Source organism: Pristiophorus japonicus, chromosome 9, assembly GCF_044704955.1.
Source record: "Pristiophorus japonicus isolate sPriJap1 chromosome 9, sPriJap1.hap1, whole genome shotgun sequence".
NCBI lineage: Eukaryota > Metazoa > Chordata > Chondrichthyes > Pristiophoridae > Pristiophorus > Pristiophorus japonicus.
This window is the reverse complement of record NC_091985.1, coordinates 151,841,216-151,854,270: the sequence shown is the minus strand read 5'-3', so window position 1 is coordinate 151,854,270 and position 13,055 is coordinate 151,841,216. Positions and strand designations below refer to the sequence as shown.

The 13,055-nt window shown below is 43.6% G+C and overlaps 1 protein-coding gene across 1 annotated transcript in view; it reads left to right on the top strand.

Annotated features, from left to right (window-relative positions):
- The window catches only part of igf2r (insulin-like growth factor 2 receptor), a 205,297-nt gene that overhangs the window by 35,907 nt on the left and 156,335 nt on the right, over nucleotides 1–13,055 (top strand). The window contains exon 2 of the mRNA XM_070889968.1: nucleotides 5,112–5,242. Within this exon, the coding sequence (XP_070746069.1) occupies nucleotides 5,112–5,242 (131 nt within the window). The remainder of the gene's footprint in view (nucleotides 1–5,111; nucleotides 5,243–13,055) is intronic.

Here is a 13,055-nt window from a genome sequence, read left to right as displayed (position 1 = left end):
CAGCTCCTGTTAAATTCAGCATTTTAAAGAAGTAGATTGCGGGAATTACATTTTTCACGTTCACGTACAGCACTACAATAATCTGTCACATGACTGCCAGAATTTACAAATAAATGAGGTTTGACCAACGTAAAATATTAACAATTTGTTTTCAAAGTTGTGCATAGTCTAAGCTGTAAGCCGAGGGTATTCGTGATGAAGAATTTTTTTTTTGCCTTGTTGAAGAGGATTGATTCATGGTCGGGGATGCTTTGAAGCTGAGCTTGAGCGCGTGTACACTGGAACCAGAATCAGCGAGTCTACTGCACTCTCGTGAATGAGCACCTGTTGGCTCCTGGTCACTACACTTGACAATGGTGCGGGAAAGAAAGACTTGGATTTATATAGCGCCTTTTACGACCACCGGATTTCTCAAAGGTCTTTACAGTCAATTAAGTACTTTTTGAAGTGCTGTCACTGTTGTAATGTGGGAAATGCGGCAGTCAATTTGCACACAAGCAAGCTACCACAAACACCAATGTGATAATGACCAGATAATCTGTGTTTTTGGTGTTGATCGAGGGATAAATATTGACCAGGACACCGGGGATGACAACTCTGCGCTGCTCAGAAATAGTGCCACAGGATCTTTTGTGTCCATTTGAGAGCAGGCGGGACCTTGGTTTAACGTCTCATTCGAAAGACGGCCCCTTCGACAGTGCAGCACTACACTGCCGTATCGGCCTAGATTTTTTTTTTGTGCTCAAGTGGGATTTTTTTGTCCGTGGAGTGGGACTTTGAATCCATAACCTTCTGAGGCGAATGTGCTACCTACTGAGCCACAGCTGACACGGGGAAGAGTTGCGCATCTTTTGCAATCATAAATAACAAAACACAAAAATGGTTTTGGGGAGGGAAAAATACAAATATTTGCATCCTAACCTATGACAGCAAATCCACTGCAGGAAGTAGAACAAAAAACATTGTTTAATGTCAGGTGCCCAGGCCTTTTCAGTTTTGTGGGCCACTCCGCTGCTCATCAGGGAAGATTTCTTGTCTTTTTCACATTTTAAAAAGAAAAACTGTTCTTGGAGTGTTGGCGCTGGCAAAGTTGCAATTATTGCCCATCCCTGATTGCTGTGAGAAGGTGGGTGGGTCTTCTCTTCAAACTGCTGCAGTCTTCGTTGTGACGATGCTGTTAATAGACAATTCCAAAATTTTGACCCAATTTGCCCCTTCCCATTTCATCGTTTTTTTTCTTGGAGTTGTCAATTTTAATCCCATTTGCTGTCCTTTCACATACCCTTTTTTTTTGTTCCCTTTTCCAAATACGTATCCAGTTCCTTTTTTAAATGGTGTATCTCGGCTTCAAGAACTACTTTATGGTAAAGTATTCCATGTTCAAATAACCTTCTGTAGGAGGGGAGGGTGGAAACTAATTACCTCCATTCTGTTAGTGAAGAACCCTAGTCTATGCCTCCTTGTTACTGATTCGGCAACAGGTTAAAAACAATCTCAGTTTACCTTCTCCGGGCCTTTCATTAATTGTGAAAACCACTTGGATTCTCTCTTCCTCCCCCCGCCCCTCAAACCTGGCATTCTCAGATCCAGTGAAAGCCCCAATTTTTTGACTTCATAACCGTAGTCTCTCATTACTGATATCATTTTCATGAATTATTTACCCTTTCCATGCTTTTCCTTTTTGCAGATAAATATGCTTTTGAGAGCTACATTTTTCTACGCCTTTCGGATGAGATGTTAAACCGAAGCCTTGTCTGCCCCCCTCAGGTGGACGTAAAAGATCCCAGGGCACTATTTCGAAGTAGAGCAAGGGAGATATCTCTGGTGTCCTGGCCAATATTTATCCCTCCAGCAACATAACAAAAACATATCATCTGGTCATTATCACATTGTTGTTTGTGGGAGCTTGCTGTGTGCAAATTGTCTGCTGTGTTTCCCACATTACAACAGTGTCCATACTCCAAAAGTGCTTCATTGGTTGTAAAGCGCATTGAAATGTCCAGTGGTCGTGAAAAGCTTTCTTTACAAGTTGAGGTGTGTGTCTCTTAGCGGAGGGATGCTGAATGCAACCCAGCATGTATGGGAATAGAAAGGGTGAGAAAGTACCATGATGGATGTAAGGGTGGGATAGGGAGAAGAATCTGGTGAATCAGGGGTGTGAAATGTTTGCATTTCAGCGCAAATATCAGAATCTGCAGCCTTTCATAATATTACAAACTAGCTACTACTAACTTCCATCCATGGACTTTGTGCCCTGTCAATCGTCGTAGTAATCCATGCTAACCCAAGTGTTGCAGAGTAGTTGGAACCGTTTCTAAATGTGCTGTATCCTGTGTGTTGAGGAAGATTGCTTTAACTGTTCTTTTATTCCATTGCTGTATTGCTGCTTGCTTTAACATTTTATTGTCCTTTTGAAACTACATAGGACAAGATATCTGGGGTACAGTTAACCTCAGCCACAGGCTGACGGAAAAAGTAAAATAGTCTGATTGTATACAAATTGGTTGGCAGTAACCTCTTGGTAATGTCCGTGTGGGCTCTAGGTGAGGATTGGATGGAGCTAGCTGTGATGCTCCTGCAGTCAGTCACTTGGCTCTCACCTGAAGGAAATGCTACTTGAATGAAGTTTATGAAGGCCTTTGGAACGATATCTGAAGATAGATATGAGGAAGTTTGAGCTGAGGAGAAAATACATTTTATATCTGAGAGCAACTTTTAACTTAAACACAATACTGTAGATGCTGGAAATCTAATTTGAACAGAAATGTTGGAAATAACTCAGCAGGTCAGGCAGTATCTGTGGCAAGAGAAACGGATTAATATTTCAGTTCAATGAGTTTTTGTCTGAATTAGAAGTTAGAGATTTAACAGTATCAGTAAGTACAAAGCCAGAGAACAAAAGGGAAGGTCTGATAGGGTGGAGGGGAGGACTCATTAAATGACACAAGGGATGATGGTGTAATATAAAAGGGGAGGTAATAGGACAAGTAATGAAACAAAAAGTGGGCCTAGAGGAGCTGCAAATGGGACAATGGTTATGATCTGAAATTGTTGAAATCAGCGTTGAGTCTGGAAGGTTGTAAATTGCTAAAACGAAAATTGAGATGTGGTTCCTCAAGCAGAGGGAACAGCCCCTTTGGAGGGCTGGGAGAAGATGGGTTTGATGCCATTATGCTAAAGATGGCGGAGGATGATCTGTTGAATGTGGAAGGTGAGGACAAGGGGGACCCTATTGTGGTTCTGCGAGGAGGGGAAGGGGCGAGGGTAGAAGTGCGGGAAGTGGGATGGACACTGTCGAGGGCTCAGTCAACCGTAGTGGAAGGAAACCCTCGAGGCAGAAGGAAGACCTATCGTTTGCACTGGTGTAGAAGGTTTGGGGCAAGAGAGGAAGCTGCACCAACGCAGTCATCACTGTACCTGAAAAAGTGGTGAGGGAGGCAGCCCAAGTAGGACTGGAACAAAGAATGCTTCCTGTATTCCACAAAAAGGCAGGCAAAGCTAGGACCCATACGGGTTCCCATAGTGACACATTTATTTGGAGTCAAAGGTAAAGTTCATTGCAAGAACAAGTTCAGGCAGGAGGGGGATAGTGGTGGATGGTGACTGGGTCTTTTTGAAGAAAAGAGCAGAAGCAGGCCATCCTGGTGGTGCATCGAGGCGTAGCACAGTTCATGTATACATGTTATCAGGAACCCTCGGGATCTGGCCTGTTCTGGATAAGGGATTTTTCCGGACGAGGGGTGGTCACGTTAAATTGGATGGTACAGGTACTGAGCAAGGGGATATTGGGGCTGGGAGTGCGGCAGAGATCAGAGTGGCGGGGGGGGGGGGGGGAGATTGCAGGGTCAGGCCAGCGATTGCGGGAGTCGGCAGCAAGGAAGGACTTCAATTTGTTCATGTCGGAGTTCTGCACATGCTCCACCCGTGGCCGGGAATGGTTCCGGACGAGGGGTGGTTCTGGATAAGGGAGGTTCAACCTGTACTTGGTGTTCCTAAATAGCTTTTCTACCTTGGTACATTCACTAAAGTACTTTGGTTCACTGAGGCCTGGTGAGGCTCCTTATGAAGGTGCATCATGATTTAAAGTTGCATATGTCAGGAAGTTGGAATGTCATTGCAGTCTTCTGGAATTAGTCGTGCGCAAGGTTATAACTGGGATCTGTAGAGATGGGGAGATTTCATCATGGGCTAGCATTGGACCAGCTTTAATGCAGCATCACTGCTGCAAGCTTCTTCTCATTATCTATCACTTTGCCCCACCAACCCAAGCAAATCTGGACACTACTGTTAAAAGCCAAGCAGGTAATGGATTATTTTAGGAAAGCTGGTGACCCTAATGTGTTACCAGTAGTGTTGCAGTGATATGGAAAGTATTAATTTAAGAGAAAATTACACATTGCAAGAAACACAGACTCAGATGCAAAAATGCAATCAACTGTTCTGTTGACTTTGCGCAACCTGTTGGTATTCTCTGCACTTCAAACTTCTAAAGTGGTTGTACTTTCAACATTGGAAAGCAAACACTTGCATTTATATTGTGCCTTTCACTTACTTGGGATTCACAGCTAATGAATTACTTTTTGAAGTGTAACCACTGTTTTGTGGGCAAATGCAGCAGTCAGTATGCACACCGCCAGGTCCCACAAGCAATGAATGAGCAGTGGATCTGTTTTTGGTGTTCAGGGATGAAAGTTACCGAGGACATTGGGAGAACACCTTGCTCTTTGCAAAAAGTGCTGTGGAATCTTTTACATCCATTTGAACAGGCCGATCAGTCGTGGTTTACTGTCATTTGAGGGGTGGCAACTCAACGACGTAGCACTCCCCCAGTGCTGCACTGAAATGGTCACCTAGGTTATGTGCTTACATGCTGGAATGTGGCTTCAACCTATGACTTTCTGCTTGGGGCAAGTGCTACCAATGACACCAAAAATTAAAAACTTGAGATTGAATTTGTTTTGCAGTAATCTCATTGATCTAATTAAACAATTCTGTACCTCAGTTTCCAATTTGCTTTCTAACTTTTTAAGTGCAGGAGAACCTGGAATAAAGGAGGGAAATTGTACTTGTTTTGTTTTTATGTGCAATTGACATTATTTTCTTGCCTTCAGGTATACGTGGGAGGCGATCGATTCTGAGAAGGGAATAAATTACAAAATAAGCCTATGTACTCCTTTAAACTGCAGCAGTTTGAGTGCCATCTGTGCTTACGATTCATCACTAAAAACCAACCAGTCAGTAGGTGAGTGCAACAAACTATTGTGTACCTGTGTTTTTAAAAGTGCATTTTCAGTGTATCTCGTTATCTTATGAACATTGAAATGAAGTAATGTTTATGTGCATAGTGATTATTTTTGCAGTTTTATGGGACATAATACAAAGTGGAATTGGAGAAATCTATTTAAACATGGAACATTCAAATAAAAATTTTTTTTTTAGGCTCAAATGCTATGTCATTGCTCAGGACAACATCTATAGTTGAACCTGCATGTTATGGTGACCCATGAGACTGACTAGATTGGTCATAATTGCTATATAGTTTGAGTGAAAAAGGCCAAGTATTTATTCTAACCAATTACTATGTAGAATGATGGCAGATGAAATTTTAATATTGACAAATCAGAAATATGGCATGCAGGAAGAAAAGATGGGTGGAATTAGTACTCTGAGTGGTGTCAAAAGGTAATCTGAAAGATCCACAGATGCTAGTAGAATTGTCACTCAACATTTCCAGTCAACACGAGAGCACACTGAGCTATATTGCCAAAAGAATAGAGTGCAAGTTGGAGGCACTAATGCTTAAACTGTTCTGGTCAGACTACACATTGAGTACTGTTGGGCATTGAGACACAAAGAAGAGATCATGCCCTGGAGGCAGTGTGAGAAAAGAGCCATGCGATTGATTCAGAGGACTACAGAAGCTCAGGCTTTTCAACCTTGAAAGGAGTTGAGAGATGCTTTGTATGTATAACCTATATATAAAAGTTAAATCTTCAACATATCTTGAATTAAACATGCAGTTACAGACAAGTTGGCTCGGCACCAAACTAAATTAAAGCACATTTAGGACATGTCAAGAAATTCTTCATGCAAAGAATTATCAACGAGTTCTGGGCAGACCACTCGATAGAAAATTCAGAGAAATCTCACATTGTGGTTGTAGGTTTTTTTTGCATGGTTGAGCTAAAATGGGTTGATTAGCAATCTTGAATATAAAATTGCCAGATTCTGAATATCGAGTAGGAGCCAAAACATTTTTAGAAAACAGCTGATAAAGCTTCAAATTTGATTCTGGTAATGTATGAACTTTGTTTCTCAAAGCATTATCATATGGTTACAGCACAGGAGGCGGCCATTTGGCCCATCGAGCCCTTCCCGGCTCTCTGCAAGAGCACTTCATCACGTTCCAATCTCCTGCCCTTTCCCTGTAGTCCTGCACATTTTTTTTCTTTCAGATACTTAGCAAATTCTCTTTTGAAAGTCACAATTGAATCTGCCTCCACCACCCTTTCAGGCAGTGCATTCCAGATCCTAACCACTCGCTGCCTAAAAAGGATTTTCCTCCTGTCTCCTTTGGATCTTCTGCCAGTCACCTTAAATCTGTGTCCTCTGGTTCCCGACCCTTCTGCCAATGGGAACAATTTTCCTCTATCTACTCTGTCTAGACCCCTCATGATTTTGAATGCTCTAAAGAGAACAACCCCAGTCTCTCGTCTATCCATGTAATTGAAGTCCCTCATCATTGGAATCATTCTTGTAAATCTTTTCTGCACCCTCCCTAAGGCATTCACATCCTTCCGAAAGTGCGGTGCCCAGAATTCGACACAATACTCCAGTTGAGGCCGAACCAGTGTTTTATAAAGCTTCTTCATAACTTTCTTGTTTTTGTACTCTCTGTTCTCTGTCTCTGTTTGTTTATAAAGCCCAGGGTTCTGTATGCTTTTTAACCGCTTTCTCAACTTGTTCCACTTTCAACAATTTGTGCACATATACTCCCAGGTCTTTCTGATCATGCATCCCCTTTAGAATTATACCCTTTTCAGTTTATATTGCCCCCCCTTGTTCTATCAATATCACTTTGCATTTTCTGTGTTAAACTTCATCTGCCATGTGTCTGCCCATTCCACCAGCCTGTTTATGTCCTCTTGAAGTCTATCATTGTCATCCTCACTATACTTCCAAGTTTTGTGTTATCCGCAAACTTTGGAATTGGGTGTACAGGGCACTATTTCAATAATTTTATATATGAAGCACACATGAGAAGCAGTGGTCCTTGTACTATCCCCTTGGGAACACCACTGTATACCTTCCTCCAATCTGAAGAACAACCATTCACCACTACTCTGTTTCCTGTCACTTAGCCAATTTTATATCCATGCTGCCACTGCCCCTTTTATTCCATGCGCTGCAACTTTGCTGGCAAGCTTATTATGTGGCACTTTATCAAATGCCTTTCGAAGTCCATGTGCACCACATTGCCCTGATCAACCCTCTGATACCTTCTCCAAAGATTCAATCAAGCTAGTTAAACACGATTTTCCTTTAACAGATCCATGCTGACTTTCCTTAATTAATTCACACTTGTCCAAGTGACAATTTTGTCCCGGATTCTTGTTTCTAAAAGCTTCCCCACTACTGAGGTTAAGTTGACTGGCCTGTAGTTGCTGGGTTTATCCTTGCACCCTTTTTTGAACAAGGGTGCAACATTTGAAATTATCCAGTCCTTTGGCACCACCCTCGTATCCAAGGAGAATTGGATGATTACTGCCAGTACCTATGCAATTTCCATTTTTTACTTTCCTCGGCATCTTAGGCTGAATCCCATCCGGTTCTGGTGACTTATCCATTTCAAGTACAGTCAGCTTTTCTTGTACCTCCTCTTTATCTATTTTTATCCCATCCAGTATCTCAACTATCTCCTCTTTCACTATGCCTTTTGCAGCACTTTTTCTTGGTAAAGACAGATGCAAAGTACTCATTTAGGGTTCAATTTTGGCCAGGAGTGGCTGTTTTTTTTTGGAGTAACTTGGTTTTTCTGGCGTAACTTAAAAATCCCCATTTTCCCAATCAATTTGCACCAGTGTAACTGAGTTAGTTACGATTTATTTTGTTTTTTCCCTCAAAAGGGGGTGTTACCAGCCACCTATGCCCATTTAGGCAACTTTTGCCAGCTAATAGTTACGCTGGCCTATGTAGATTTGGAGTATGTGGCCACTTCAGAAAACCCTTGCGGAGAGTTAAATAAATCGGCGCAGGTAGATACATCGGAGGCCATTCGGCCTGGGATAGGGGCGAGAAGCGGAAAGGACCTGCCTGCACCTAAACCACCGAACCTTGCAAACAAAAAGTAAGAATTCAATAAATAAAAAATTCAAGTAAGTCCTACCTTCATCTTCAAACTCTGCCCGGGAAGGCAGTGGGCCAGCCGGTGCAGGAGGCCATTCAGCCAGAGCTAGGGGGGGCGGGCAGGAGAACTGATAGAAATCATCGGCAGTCAGGAACACTATCAGTTCTCCTGCCCGCCCGCCCCTAGTCCTGGCTGAATTGCCTCTCGGTGCGATCGATCGATCTCTTAGAAATCTCACCAGGAGGCCACTCGACCTGGGCTAGTGGAGGGACGGCAATGCACTGGGAGGCCACTCAGCCAGGGCTAGGAGCAGGAGCGATTCAACTGGCCGGCGTCAGGGCCCACAGAGTGGCTGCAGCAAGCAAACTGAGATGTTGGGGGCGAGGAGTTACTGCGCATGCGCGGACATTGCCAGCGGACTCCACTGCGCATGTGCAGACGTCACGGCAGTTTTTGGCGCAGAACGTTGGCTCCACCCCCAACTCGACTGGCCACGCTGTGCAACTACAGGGAAGAGGCTGGACAACTGCCAAAGTGGCAAGAAAATCTTTCGCCGCACTTCGGAACAGAGAAAAGCGGCGCAACTCCGGTAAGTGCGCTGAAAAACGGACTGGGCCAAAATTGAGGCCTTAGTACCTCAGCCATGCCCTTTGCCTCCATGTGTAGGTCTCCATTTTGGTCCCTAATCGGCCCCACCCCTCCTCTTACTACCCGTTTGCTCCGTATATACCTATAGAAGATTTTGGATTCCTTTTTGTTAGCTGCCAATCTATTCTCACTCTCTCTTTGCCCTCAATTCTTTTTTCACTTCCCCTCTGAACTTTCTGTATTCAGCCTGGTTCTAGCTTATATTCTGAACCTGACATCTGTCCTATGCCCCTTTTTTCTGCTTTCTTTCAATCTCGTCATCCAGGGAGCTCTGATTTGATTGCCCTACCTTTCCCTTCGTGGCAATGTACCTCGACTGTACTAGAACCATCTCTTTTTAAAGTCAGCCCATTGTTCAATTACAGTTTTGCCAGCATAGGATTTTAAATTGTTTTACTTGCGCAATGGAGTGAGACACAAGATGTGTGTGTCTCCAGTTGCACATTGTCAGATTTATAGTATAAAGAAACACTTAGCTGACCTCAATTTTCACTATTTAACAGTAATGATCTTTGTTTCCTTGAAGGAACAGCCCCTACATAAGAGGTGCCACAGAAGAGGTTACTGCAAAAGATAAAGGCTCACGGGGTTGGGGGGTATTAGCATGGATAGAGAATTGGCTAACTAACAGAAAACAGTCGGGATAAATGGGTCATTTTCCAGTTGACAGTGACTAGTGGGGTGCCACAGGGATCGGTGCTGGGTCCTCAACTATTTACAATCTATATTAATGACTTCGATGAAGGGACAGAGTGTAATGTAGCCAAGTTTGCTGATTGTACAAAGATGGGTGGGAAAGTAATTGTGAGGAGGGGACACAAAATCTGCAAAGGGATATAGACAGGCTAAGTGAGTGGGCAAAAATCTAGCCGATGGAGTATAATGTGGGAAAATGTGGCAGAAATAATAGGAAAGCAGGTTATAATTTAAATGGCGAAAAGTTGCAAAGTGCTGCAGTACAGAGGGACCTGGGGGGTCCTTGTGCATGAAACAGTTAGTATGTAGGAATGGAATGTTGGCCTTTATTGCAAGGGGGCTAGAGTATAAAAGCAGAGAAGTCCTGCTACAACTGTACAGGGTATTGGTGAGGCCACACCTGGAGTACTGCATACAGTTTTGGTCTCCGTATTTAAGGAAGGATATACTTGCATTGGAGGCTGTTCAGAGAAGGTTCACTCAGTTGATTCGAGAGATGAGGGGGTTGACTTAGGGTTGGTTGGGCCTATACACATTGGAGTTCAGAAGAATGAGGTGTGATCTTATTGAAGCATAAGATAATGAGGGGGTTCAACAAGGTGGATGCAGAGAGGATATTTCCACTCGTGGGGGAAACTCAAACTAGGAGACATAGTTTTAAATGGACGGCCCCTTATTCGAAGACTGAGATGAGGAGGAATTTCTTAGAGAATTCCATAGATTTACAACCCTATCAGAGAGCTGTGGAGGCTGGGTCATTGAATATATTTAAGGTGGAGATAAGACAGATTTTTGAGCGATAAGGGAGTAAAGGGTTATGGGGAGCAGGCAAGGAAGTGAAGCTGACTCCATGATCAGATCAGCCATGATCTTGTTAAATGGCGGAGCAGGCTTGAGGGGCCAAATGGTCTACTCCGGCTCCTATTTCTTGTGTTATGTTCTTATGTACACTCTTGCAGGAAGATACTAGCACATGTATTAGTAAAACTGCACATTCTGACTTGCTGTGTGTACATCAGGGAACTTGTATCTGTGTAGATAGATATCTCCTGTGGCATTACTCCTGTAGCAGTAAAGGCTGTGTTGTGCTATGGTGTGTAGATAACTGGGTGGACTGGTACATATCTTCACTAAAAGAATAGTGACCCTCCCTGGATTCCAGTACCCTTTTCCTTTTTTTTGTTCTGTCCTTCCTCCTCCCCCCCCCTGCTCTTGAATAAGTCACAATTAACATCTGACAACATTTGGAGGCCTGATGTAAACAAAGAATGCACAGTTACAATCCACTAGAGCAATCACCAGCTTGGGACTCATAATGGATGTGCAAAGGAGAACCTTTCTTAGTACAACATTCTGTGTTCCTGAGACCCTGACTCCCTCTTCTCCTCTGGGCTTTTTATCCAGCATGCTCCCCATCCCTGTAATTTGCACATACTTACTGTATTAGAGTAGAAAATCATTGTGAAGACAAACTGGGGATAGAGGTTTTTTTTAAAAAAGTGCAAAAGAATGTGAAAAGAACAGAGGCAGACCAGGAGTGGGCAAGGACGGCTGGGTGGTAACAGCCAGGAGATTGATCCTGGAAAGGGATTCATTTCTGCTGCTGAGTTTTGGAGTGCTGAGCTTGCATCCACCTAACTGGTGAAGGAGGAGGACACTGAAATATATGAGAGCGAGAGCGATTTCGTCCTTTCACTACACAGTATTCGTGCAGTTTGAGTGATAAATTACTGAGGTGCTCCCAATCAATGCTGCCTTGCTAAACAGTGATTAGATGGTCCCCACAAAGGGAGGTACATGGTTGGGGTGGCAGGAGGTAACTATCGGTTTATTTATTTGTATAGACTTAAATTATGTTCCTATCTGAAACAATGACTTGTGGGCTGAACAGAACAACTTTTGTCTTGCAGCACCAAACTGGACGGTGGTGGGGGGCAGAGGGGAATGAGTTGAATGACTTGTGCACTGCTGACCAATGTTTTGAATATGAAGTAGTAAAACACACACTTCACTGGAAAATGTCAGCTTTGAAAGCTGAGGTGCAACTGAGTGAAACTCCGAATTGTGGTTGATGTCTCATCTTAAAAGCAAGGAAGTGCAGCTTGACGCAAGCAGTAGAGTTTGTTACAAACTTGGTAACATCTGTTGCATCCTGTTGTAAATTCTGTGTTGCTTATTGTTCGAGATGTAGACCTAAGTCTAAACACAAAATGCTGGAAAACACCCCGCAGATCAGACGGCGACAGAAGAGAGTTCTGATGAAAGGTCACCAACCTGAAATGTTAACTGTGTCTGTCTCTCTCTCTCTCTCTCTCTCTCTCTCTCTCTCTCTCTCTCTCTCTCTCTCTCCTCAGATACTGGCTGAGTGTTTGGCAGCATTTTAAACATAGAAACCTAGAAAATAGGTGCAGGAGTAGGCCCTTCGGCCCTTCAAGCCTACACCACCATTCAATAAGATCATGGTTGATCATTCCCTCAGTACCCTTTTCCTGCTTTCTCTCCATGCCCCTTGATCCCTTTAGCTGTAAGGGCCATATCTAACTCCCTCTTGAATATATCCAATGAACTGGCATCAACAACTCTACAGCAGGGAATTCCACAGGTTAACAACTCTGAGTGAAGAAGTTTCTCCTCATCTCAGTCCTAAATGGCCTACCCCTTGTACTAAGACTGTGTCCCCTGGTTTTGGACTTCCCCCAACATCGGGAATATTCTTCCCGCATTTAACCTGTCCAGTCCCGTCAGAATCTTTATACGTTTTTGAGATCCCCTCTCGTCCTTCTAAACGCCAGTGTATAAAGGCCCAGTTGATCCAGTCAGTCCAGCCATCCCTGGAATCAGACTGGTGAACCTTCGCTGCACTCCCTCAATAGCAAGAACGTCCTTCCTCAGACTAGGAGACCAAAACTGAACACAATATTCCAGGTGAGACCTCACTAAGGCCCTGTACAACTGCAGTAAGACCTCCCTGCTCCTATACTCAAATCCCCTAGCTATGAAGGCCAACATACCATTTGCCTTCTTCACTGCCTGCTGTACCTGCATGCCAACTTTCAATGACTGATGAACCATGACACCCAGGTCTCGTTGCACCTCCCCTTTTCCTAATCTGCCGCCATTCAGATAATATTCTGCCTTTGTTTTTTTGCCCCCAAAAGGATAATGTCACATTTATCCACATTATACCGCATCTGCCATGCATTTGCCCACTCACCTAACCTGTCCAAGTCACCCTGCAGCCTCTTGGCGTTCTCCTCCACAGCTCACACCGCCACCCAGTTTAGTGTCATCTGCAAACTTGGAGATATTACACTCAATTCCTTCATCCAAATCATTGATGTATATTGTAAAGAGCTGAGGTCCC